Below are 11,405 nucleotides of genomic sequence, written 5' to 3' on the forward strand. Positions count from 1 at the left end.
CCTTGTTATAATGGACGCATTACATTTTCAAAACAATTAAACATCCAATGATTTAACCGGTTTAGTTTTATTTAAGTTACCAATTCATTTGCCATGTAATGTGTATAATACGTTTTTCATTTCTTAGTAAGAAAAAGCCAAAGGCCACTTTTCAGGTTTTGAAAATGTTTATTTCCAAAATAATTGTATTTACATAATTACAGTTTTTCAGGAGAGTGAGGACTTAAAATGCCACTGAAACACCAAGATGAGGACTGGCTAGTTCAGTTCTTACAGATGCATTCAACAAAACTTCTTGATTTAATATATCTTGATATTGGATAGTTCAATTTTCCAAGTTCAAAACTTCACTTTGAATATTTAGGACATTTTTACAGAACATTCAAGATATAGTTTGGACCATTCCCGAATTTCAAACAACATTTTACAACCATATTAACACCGATTTAAAACCAAGTCAATCCTTCCATTAGAACCAAATCTGAACCTTGATAGTAATTTATCCATAGAAATAGTCTCCAAGTCAATGATGACATAATAGGTGGACTGGTAGACATTGAGTGTACCCTTGCCTAGGTCTTAAAATGTTCCCATCTTCAACCTAGACCCATGCCAGGAAGTACAAGTAGGAAGTGTACCCTTGCCTAGGTCTTAAAATATTCCCATCTTCAACCTAGACCCATGCCAGGAGGTACAATTAGGAAGTGTACCCTTGCCTAGGAAGTGTACCCTTGCCTAGGTCTTAAAATATTCCCATCTTCAACCTAGACCCATGCCAGGAAGTACAAGTAGGAAGTGTACCCTTGAATTGGGGCTGTGACGTCAACTCAACTGACCATACATGCCATTGTATGAGCCGCATCATTTGAATAAATGTTTCATATTACCGTGGCAACCCAGCAGTTGATAGAACATTCCAAAATACCATGGAAACGATTGAGTCACAATCAGGCAGCCATTGTGAGTGTACCAGTCAAATTGCCAGGGTTAGAGCTTCTATTCCTATGAATTTATCTTTCAATATCAAACCATTGACATTAACTTGGAACAAAACGGTGAAACATAATATTATGGCTTTGTCCCGTCAGCATCAAACGATGCAATATTCACATAATCTCTTAGCGTGCTTCATTTGATCTTAATGTACTCATTCACTGTTAATTAAATAAATCTATATCAAAAACATTTAAATATGCATCATTATTGAGCTAAAACGTAGTGTAACCGTACTGACAAGGCTGGTACAGGTATAGGTTGGTCTAGATAACCACTGACAAGACGGCCAAACCAAGACAGTGTCCTGGAAACACTCATATCTAGATAATGTTCTGGAAACACTCATATCCAGATGTCTGACAGATAACCACTTCTCTTTTATCCAGGTACTCAACACCTCATATACCAACCTCACTAGTTGCTTCCAGGCAGATTAAATGTCAAACCAAAGCCACTGAATCACCTTCTGGACGTAGATCAAGTGTTTCCCCATCACTGGACGTGACCGAGCTCTACAGAACAGCTCATCAACAAGCCACGTACAGCCTCAACGGATGTGTGGGAAAACACTAAGTCAGACATCACAGGTCTATCTTCTCTGGTATGGTGAGCACTGTGCTCGAAGCTGTCGTGGTGATGGGCAATACACCCAGACCCAGGCTGCTGTAACCAGCTGGCGTTTCCCTGTACACGCTCTCCAGCAGCTCCTCTGGGATAGTTCCTGGGACGGCTTCAGCTGGGCCGAGGCCTGAAACCAAGCCTGGGGATACAGTTGGCACTGGGCCCGTAGCCAGGTTAGGCTGTGGGGCTTGAAGGGTGGTGCCCAGTGGGTTCCCTTGCTGGGCCTGAACCTGGGCCAGCCTCTCCAGCTCAGCGTGCTTCCTGCCTCTCCTCTTCCCCAGGACCTTGACGTAGTTGGCAGGTATGAGGCCTGTGGTCTGGCCGTCTACACTGGCCAGCAGCCACCCACGCACCCTGGGTTGATGCTCTGCACACAGGGGGAGAGAGAGAGGATATAACATGGTCATTTAGCAGACTTAGTTAACAGGAACACATTCAGTATGTAACCCATATTGAATGGCATTCTGTTGACCTGCCTGCTACAGTGCTAGCTTTCTTCCTCCCAAGGTCTCCAGCACTCTTTCCCCCTGATAACATATATTATGGTAACCGCAGTACTTCATTTCTAAATCAGAAGATGCCGGAACAAAAGTGAGTGCAGAGACAAGGAGGGGGCTCTGAGGTACCAGAGCACATGAGAAAAAAAAGTGGCCAACAATGCAGTAGATATATCGGTATGATTTACGCACAGTAGAAAATCAAAAACTCATCGATTTAAGATGTCTTTGGTAACTAATTGATCTAGGCCTACTGCAAAATTAAACAAACTCCAGTAATCGTCTAAGTGTGGACCCTACCTCCGTGTTATCTCGTCATTGTGGTTTTACCAGGGCTGCAGTCTACGTCAATCCCCCCCCTTTGAGTCAGAACCCTGACAATGTCATTTCTCAAGTTTGCGTTACACACACACAATGATATTTCCACCTGCAGTGACGTCACAATGGTGACACTGTAGGAGGGATGGCCTCAGAGAGAATCCAGAGAGTACAATGTTTACTATTCATTTGATTGTTTATCTATTTCACTTGCTTAGCCAATGCAAAACATGTTTCCCAAGCCAATAAAGCCCCTTGAATAGAGAGAGAGACACAAAGAGAGTGAGAGAGGCAGAAAGAGAGTGAGAGAGGCAGAAAGAGAAAGCGTGGGCTGATATGAAACATGGTCACCGTACGTGTGTGTGGGGGTGTGACACTTTTGGGCTGTCAAAACCGTTAATGCATGTGTGTATGTGTGTGTGTGTGGGGGGGAGACTTATATCCGTGTGTGGATGAGTAGGTCTAAGAGTCTGTGGGTTGTATCTGTGACGTTTCTAACCACCCTAACTAAGCACTAGCTGTGTGTGAGACTGGGGGAACCTCCCACGTGCCCCATGTCAGATGCCAAACACTCTGCTACTATGGACTACAGAGAAGGTGTTAAGGGTAGATGTCTTGTAAGAGACGCTCCAACGCACTACTGCGTTACAGGAGAACACCGTTCTCAAACGGGCACCTGATGCCAACGGTTTTTAATAAAGCGACAGAGATGGATATTCAGCCTAATGGTAGAAACACTTAGAAAGGAGGGAATATCTGAAGGTGGATTGTGTCTTATTGCCTTTGGACAGTAGAAGAAGAAATGCTGGTTTCACTGACAAAAAAAAAAATCTAAGATTTCCTGATATATGGACAGATTGTTTCTGTTGGCTATTAAAAAGGAAGGGCTATGGAAAACATCCAGGTTTCAAAACAATGATATGGTTCGCTAGGCATCACATATACCAATTATTTAGGTTATGGAAATAATAGAATGTCATTCCAACGTTGGGCAAATAGACCCATTAGAATGAGCATTTAAAGAGGCTGCATGGTGTGGTGGTTCCTTTCTGGATGATCAAATGAGAAGACAAACACATGTCAGAGTTACACAAACTAAATCTTTATTAGTGAGAGCTTTGCAATAGCGAGCGCCCCCCCGAGAGAAAAGTACAAAGGTCTTCATTAGCTAAGATTACAACCCTTTCAACCTACACGACGAACAGATATATAGAATGGGTCACAAGGTTAAGATTTGTATGAAAGAAACCTATAATTCACAGCAGACAGTATCTGCTGTGAAAACAGTTTGTGTAGAAACGAGTGTCTGGAGCCATCTCTTCCTGGTACCATGTAGAACAGAAACACTAACTCATGCTCTGGAATGCTCTTTAGGTTTTATCACCCAGAAGACATTGTAAATCTCCCGTCAGTGTTATCTCCCAGAGGCCCATCCTCAGTAGAACACACACACAATAGTTATAAGAATCCTCTATTGTGTTGTATAAAACAACCATTTGATGCAATAAAAAGTATTACAAGATAATCTTGCAATATTCCACCATAATGGTCAAACCGACATCTGCATTGGCCGTGCAGCATTTACGGTGAAATGGCCTCTGCAGAAGTCAGGGCTTTTATACTTCTTGCACTTCGCTACCTTGGCCGGGGACCTTAACGCAGGCAAACTTAAATCCATTCTACCTCATTTCTACCAGCATGTCAAATGTGCAACCAGACAATAAAAAAATAAAAAAATATTTTTTTTAACCTTTACTCGCCCTCCATTTGGCAAATCTGACCATAATTCTATCCTCCTGATCCTGCTTACAAGCCAAAACTACAGCAGGGAGGAACAGTGGCTCGCTCAATATGGAAATGGTCAGATGACGCAGATTCCTAAGCTACAGGACTGTTTTGCTAGCACAGACTGGAATATGTTCCGGGATTCATCCAATGTCATTGAGGAGTACACCACCTCAGTCACCGGCTTCATCAATAAGTGCATCGATGACAGTCTCCACAGTGACCGTACGTATATATCCCAACCAGAAGCCATGGGTTATACAGGCAACTTCCGCACTGAGCTAAAGGCTAGAGCTGCCGCTCTCAAGGAGCGGGACACTAATTCGGGACACTTAAACAAATTCCGGTACGCCCTCAGATGTCAATACAGGACTGAGATTGAATCCTACTACACCGGCTCTGACGCGCGTCTGATGTGGCACGGCTTGCCACGGACTACAAAGAAAAACCCAGCCACAAGTAGCCCAGTGACGCAAGCCTACCAAACAGGCTAAATGCCTTTTATGCTCGCTTCGAGGCAAGCAACACAGAAGCATGTATGAGAGCACCAGCTGTTCCGGACAACTGTGTGATCAGGCTCTCCGTAGCCGGTGTGTGTAAGACCTTTAAACATTCACAAGGCCGGGGGGCCAGACAGATTACAAGGGCATGTACTCAAAGCATGCACGGACCACCGGAAAGTGTTTTCACTGACATTTCAACCCCCCCCCCCGACCCATAACCCCTCCCCCCGACCCCGTATATAACCCCTCCCCCGACCCCGTATATAACCCCCCCCCGACCCCGTATATAACCCCTCCCCCCTAACCCCCCCCCGACCCCGTATATAACCCCTCCCCCGACCCCGTATATAACCCCTCCCCCGACCCCGTATATAACCCCCCCCCGTATATAACCCCTCCCCCGACATAACCCCCCCTATAACCCCTCCCCCCGACCCCGTATATAACCCCTCCCCCCCGACCCCGTATATAACCCCTCCCAGACCCCGTATATAACCCCCCCCGAATATAATGCCTACATGCTGCAAGCAGACCAGTCCCTGTGTCCAAGAACGCAATGGTAACCTGCCTAAATGACCACTGCCCCATAGCACTCACCTCTGTAGCCATGAAGTGCTTTGAAAGGCTGGTCATGGCTCACATCAACACCATCATCCCGGGAAACCCTAGACCCACTCCAATTCGTATTCCGCCCCAACAGATCATGCAATCTCTATTGCACTCCACACTGCCCTTTCCCACCTGGACAAAAGGAACACCTACGTGAGAATGCTGTTCATTGACTAAAGCTCAGCGTTCAACACCATAGTGATGAGCTTTGTGGGCTCTAAGTTAAGGACTCTGGGACTGAACACCTCCCTCTGCAACTGGATTCTGGACTTCCTGACAGGCTTCCCCGAGGTGGTAAAGGTAGGCAACAACATCTGCCACGATGCTCCTCAACACCGGGACCCCTCAGGTGTGCGTGCTTAGTCCCCTCCTGCACTCCCTGTTCACCCACGACTGCGTGGCCAAGAACGACTTCAACACCATCATCAAGTTTGCTGATGACAACTGTGGTAGGCCTGATCACCGACAATGATGTGACAGCCTATAGGGAGGAGGTCAAAATCCTGGTAGTGTCATGCCAGTCTCGCTCTCCCTAAGGAGCTGATCATGGACAACGGGAAAAAGAGGGCCGAACACGCCCCCATTCACATCGACGGGGCTGTAATGGAGCGGGTCAAGTGCTTCAAGTTCTTTAGCGTCCACATCATCAACAAACTAACATGGTCCAAGCACACCAAGACAGTTGTGAAGAGGGCACGACAACACCTCTTCCCCCTCAGGAGACTGAAAAGATTCAGCATGGGTCCTCAGAATGTTCCACAGCTGCACCGCCGAGAGCACCTTGACTGGTTGCAACATAACTACACACAGATCATAAACGTAATGTTAGCTGGTGAGCCAACCGTCTAACGTCAGCTAGCTAGCTAACAGTAAGCTTTAACTTGCAATGAAAAACAACTTTGACAAAATTAGAAACTTATATCTGAAACTGTAGCTGGACTGATACGTATACATGAATGAACGCTTCACTGCAGACTGCAACCCCTCTCATTAAATACGACGTCCTGTGTCGTTTACCTTGACTACTTTAATAGTTGTATTCGTATTTACAGATGGCATACATCTTCGTTATTAAAAGGTACATGAAAGTTCACATGTTTGAGACTGCACACTGTAAAATGTGTAACGCGTTTCTGCCTCGCGCTGCAACACTTCCTGTCTGGGTGTTGCAAGTGAAGAGGTGAATGACAGGTCCGTTTTTAGAAGCGTTGCACACGGGCATAAAAGTTTCATTTACTTGGAACTAAAGTCTACTGAAGTGAGACTTTGTTTTGTTCACAAGCTAGGTTGTTATGCTATGTTGGAGTTTCAACTGCTAGGGATACTAGTCAGACTATGGTTGGAGTCCAAACACAAAGTAGACAGCCCTCAGCCCTAAACCCTCAGCCTTTGAATGACATTTTACATCGTCACAGCCGAGTGTACCTCAGCTATGTTGCCTAAAATGACACTGTGAGGCCACCAGAATTTGACACGTGACTACAGTTTGCATTGAATTGTGGGTCATAGCAACACCCCAAAAGTGATCAAAGTAGTTCAATCGCTCCCTCGAGCTAAAATCGATGTCCGAGGGGGTAACGTTTGTGAATTGGACCTCCACTTAAGATGGCAATCAAACTGCATCTGGTTTCGACAGGGATTCCCCTGAGGGAAGTGGCTGGCGCGAGGACTGAGTGGGTTTGGACTGCAGCCCTCCATCTCACAGGCACAAACAAGACAAGTCTCATCACCACTGTATTTCCGACTACATCGAGTCGCTGACAGTCGATACCTGCAAAAAATGAAAATTCTTAAAACCCTTACCCTTATAATAAAATGTTAATCTAATACAACCACCGACCGTTTCCTCGTATCGACTGACAGTGACTAGATGTAGTCAAAAGGTACACTCCGCCCACTCTCGTCTCCGCTCAACTACGTCGATGTTAGGTTACGGACAAACATAGCCGATTCAACTCATCGAAGGCTTGATGACTAGCTAACAAGTTGAATGAGGTGTCCGGGGCTACAATAAAGATTTAAAAAAGGTGAACTGTTGGGAGTAGTGGAGGCCTGGAGTTGAGAAACACTAGGTTAGAGCAGGGTGCTGGTTGGATTCCCCCTCTCTCCTCCTAGTTTCTTACCTTTAGGAGCCAGGTTGAGCATGTCTCCAGCATTCAGTGAGAGCTCCTCCTCCGACGCAGCTGTGAAGTCATACTCCGCCCTGGCAACCACATGGTCATCCTCCCCACTAGCCCAGTTGGTGGCTGCATAGGGATTTAATCAATCAAAATGTAATTATATAGTCCTTAGGGAATATTAATGAAGTTGAAATGTAAAGATATCCTTTTGGTAAGGTGCTGATTAACATAACAAACAAAAAAATGTGTGTAGCACACTCATCTTTCATATGAGCATACACAGAGCCAGATTAGCAGTGCATGTTCAGATAAACCCTGACCCATCTGTTTGAGGTCGCAAAACTGTGGTTAACAAACAGGCAGTCAGAGACAAAGGACATTCAGGAGAGCCCACACACAGACAGTAAGGAGCCTCACCGCTCTCCTCGGGCCCCTGGGCAGAGCTCAGCAGCTTCCAGATGAGATAGGGCCCTCCTAGGACCACGGCCAGAAAAAGGAAGATGGGCCACGACTTGACCGCTCCGGCTCTGGGGTCTTCCATTGCGGCTCCAGCACCTCTGGTCGCCAGAACAGCTCCTTCACTGTCCGCCCACAGGTCCTCCACCTCACCGTCCCGCCTCAGCCCCAGCATCCTCTGTATGCGGCGGTACAGGTAGCGCAGGGTGCGCACCAGGGCAAAGGCCGACAGAACCTTGGTAAAGTGCATCCGTAACCGTGTCAGGTGGTTGGCTACATCCAGCACGGCTCGGAAGCTGTTGTAGACGGCCGAGAAGGTGGCGTCCATCATCATGCTGACCGAGGTGAAGGCCTGGACGATGCTCTCGATGGACTGGAAGGCGCCGCGGCTGCTCTCCTCTGCCTGTTGGACAAACCGACTGGGCGCCACGTCTTCACCACCGGTTTGGCCGAAGCGGCTGTAGCCCAGGCTCCCACCGAGCCCCCCTCCCATGCCATAGCCACCACTGTAGGGACTGTAGGGGCTGTATGCTCCACCGTAGAGGCTGGAGCTACCATAGGGGTTGTAGGAGGAGCCAGGGAAGGAGCCGTAGGAGGGACGGTAGGACTGGATGGACTGGACAGGGCGAGGGGGGACGGGGGGCACCATGCGGGTCAAGACGGGAGGACCGGCAGGACCAGAGAGGCCGGGGGTGGAGGGACCTGGTGGGGCAAAGTCAGTCGACCTGGTGGATTGGAAAGAGGGGCATAACTTATAAAACAGTGTACATTCAATTCAATCACGTGTTCGTGTTGTCAAAACGTAATTAATTTTTTTAAACGCCTCAAAACTAGTTTCCTTTGGTTTCGTAGTTAAAGAGAAGTCTAAGCAATCCTAGGAGTGCTGCAATGGGTTACGTCTCTATTAGCTAACCTTAGCTAGATAACAAAACAAACGACATGCCAGTCACAGGTCACAGCTAGCTACTAACGTTACAACGTTAACTACATTGGATCTCGGTGAGCACTTTTGGTTGAGTTATTATCCAAAAACAGTCCAATACTAAACTATTGTCAAATATTGAAATCTAGCTAGTTCTGTCCGCTAGGCAAACGCAAAACAACAAGCTCCGACCTAGTTAGGGCCTGGGCCTATATTAGAGGCTAACGCTAGCTAGCTAACTCATACACAGTTAGTCCATAGACAACAACTCGTCAAGTAAAGCAATAACTTGTTTACCGATAGTTAACTGGTGCACTCATGGCTGCTCCTGGAATCCGCCTTTCCCACGGTTTAGGAGGAGGCTGCGATGCCATCGTACAAATTGTCTGAAGTTACACCGTTTTTAACCGTTTTTAACCGTTTTCCCTTCACTTCCCCCGGTAGTAACTAGCAACTTGCTACATATCTAGCTCCATGGCTGGCTCCTGTGTGCCAGACCAAAATAATCGATAAGACGATACGGAAAACGTTTGAAACAATACATCATTGGTTTAAAAGCATAAAGCCAGAGAGGATTTCTTTTATAACGCATTTTATATTGTATTTTCATTCTTACTGGGCAAGTTTATAACGTCTCTGAAGTCAGCAATTTTGTTGTATCTTTTCGGCGTTGATTAGTAGAGTCTGGAAGGCTTCGGCTCCATTGCGTTATTCCGTTCCGAGTCGTCCTGAGGCTGATGGAGATAAAACTAAAGTATCAAAGATGGGGTGGGACAGTTTATTCAACTGGGAGCGAAAATACGCAACACCATTGGTGTATTTGGCTGACAGAACCAATACTAATACAATATTTACCACATTTATTGTCCATGTCTTTTTAAAACTTTTTTTTAAAACAACAAATCAATTCAGAAAGTACATGAGGGGAACACAAGTATATATAGATTATAAACAATGGACAATCGAGCTAGGGGGTACAATATCACATTACAATTACACAAGGACCTTAAGGGACATACATACACTTACAATTCTAACAGCTTTTTTGTTAGTAGAGTATTTAACTGTCTTAAAATACAGTTCAATTTCTTTTTGCAGGGTAAGAAAATTTGTTTTTTTTGTTTGTAAATGTACATTTGTTTATATGAAAATTGGCCAAAAGAATAATGAAATTAATTACATAAAAATGTTTCAGCTTATTTATATCATATGTAAAGAATCCAAGCAGCGCATCTCTCCACAATAGTGTAAAATCTTCATAAATGTGTTCAATTATAAACCTACTGATGTCTTGCCACAGTTTTCTTACATGCATACAATGGCCAAAAAAGATGCAACACTGTTTCTGGGTGGTCATTACCAAAGGAGCAATTTGAGTTGATGTTTTCCTTAAACTTCTTCATATAGTGGTTGGCAGGATGATATTCATGAATAATTTTAAAGGAAACTTTAAAATTTTGTTAACAAGTAGGTATGTGTGTGGCAACATCCAAACTTTTTTCCCAACAGATATGATCAATAAATCCATTCAAATAAGGCATGACAAGGTTCGTATCGCTCTGTTGTTGAATGGACCAAAAGAGAAACAAATCTTTCCTACTGATGAGTCAACAGGGTCAATAGAAGGTAGGCTCTGAGGGTCTTGACACGTTCCTGAATAACAGAGCAACACCTGAGGGAATGGCGTCTAAAACAATTGCAAAATCTTTAGGTGTTACTTGTAAAGTGATAAGAATTCCTTATAACTGAGTAAAAGACCCTCTCATTTACCAGTTGGCTCACCAATAGGATATTATTTTGGAACCAATATTCTAAAAACAAAGAAGTATTTTTATACAATATGTTTATAAATTAAGGACCATGACAAGAAAACCTGCCAATGAAAAGCAGAAAGTTTCACTGGAATTTTGTCAATATTATAATTGCAAAACAACATGAAGTTAAGGCCACCAAAAGTAGAGAAGTCATGATGAAGAATAAAATTCCACATAGAAGTGGGTCTTCTTAGGAATTGTTTTTTTTCCAATTGATCTTAATAAAAGTATTATTTAAAGTAGTTAAGTCCAGAAAATTCAGTCCACCATTCTCATAAGTGTTCATTACAACATTTTTCCTAATGTAATGGGTACGGTTTCTCCACAGAAAGTTGAAAAGCATCTGGTCTATCTCCTTGCTTATTTTACTGTTAAGATATAAAGATGGAGTGTCATATGTTAGTCTAGAGATACCTTCAGCCTTGGTTATCAGGACTCTACCTTTTAAAGTCCCTCTGTAGCCATTGATTTAGCTTCTTCTGGGAATTTTTAATAAGAGGGTTAAAATTTAGTAAGCCTCTAGACTTTTGATCTTATGTAATGGTTATGCCTAAATATGTATTTTATTGTCCATGTCAAATGATCTCAATCGTTACATTTTAAAAAAAATATAAAACGAGGTCTATTTTTTTTAAACATAGATCATTGTATTATTTATGATATTCTGAATGTCAGACTGCTATTTTCCTTTGCTGTTAACGATGCAACAAAAAATGGAGACAATACTAATACTGTCCAGAGAAGTGTTTTGTTTTCCGAGACAT

At 44.2% G+C, this 11,405-nt stretch overlaps 1 protein-coding gene across 2 annotated transcripts; it reads right to left on the minus strand.

Annotated features, from left to right (window-relative positions):
- Positions 1-148: 148 nt before the first annotated feature.
- pex13 (peroxisomal biogenesis factor 13) lies at positions 149-9,570 on the minus strand. Of its 2 annotated transcripts, none has more exons than XM_042315275.1 (4): positions 9,444-9,570; positions 7,867-8,630; positions 7,453-7,575; positions 149-1,984 (listed from the first exon to the last, which is right to left on the minus strand). In XM_042315275.1, the coding sequence occupies exons 2-4, from the start codon at positions 8,552-8,554 to the stop codon at positions 1,578-1,580; spliced, it is 1,218 nt and encodes a 405-aa protein (XP_042171209.1). In that variant the 5' UTR covers positions 8,555-8,630; positions 9,444-9,570; the 3' UTR covers positions 149-1,577. The 2 variants fall into 2 exon arrangements, with proteins under 2 accessions (XP_042171209.1, XP_042171208.1); XM_042315274.1 differs by having other exon boundaries at positions 9,125-9,555.
- Between the last annotated feature and the right edge of the window lie 1,835 nt (positions 9,571-11,405).

The sequence above is a fragment of the Oncorhynchus tshawytscha genome, unplaced genomic scaffold (genome assembly GCF_018296145.1).
Source record: "Oncorhynchus tshawytscha isolate Ot180627B unplaced genomic scaffold, Otsh_v2.0 Un_contig_12371_pilon_pilon, whole genome shotgun sequence".
NCBI classification, from domain to species: domain Eukaryota; kingdom Metazoa; phylum Chordata; class Actinopteri; order Salmoniformes; family Salmonidae; genus Oncorhynchus; species Oncorhynchus tshawytscha.

Bases quoted from the DNA above. Each gene is read 5' to 3' on its own strand.
- pex13 (XM_042315274.1), bottom strand. From the start codon at position 9,201: ATGGCATCGCAGCCTCCTCCTAAACCGTGGGAAAGGCGGATTCCAGGA. The intron at 8,631-9,124 runs GTAAACAAGTTA...CCAATCCACCAG, and splicing joins AGTGCACCAGTTAACTATCG to GTCGACTGACTTTGCCCCAC. The intron at 1,985-7,452 runs GTAAGAAACTAG...CCCTGTGTGCAG, and splicing joins GCTCAACCTGGCTCCTAAAG to AGCATCAACCCAGGGTGCGT.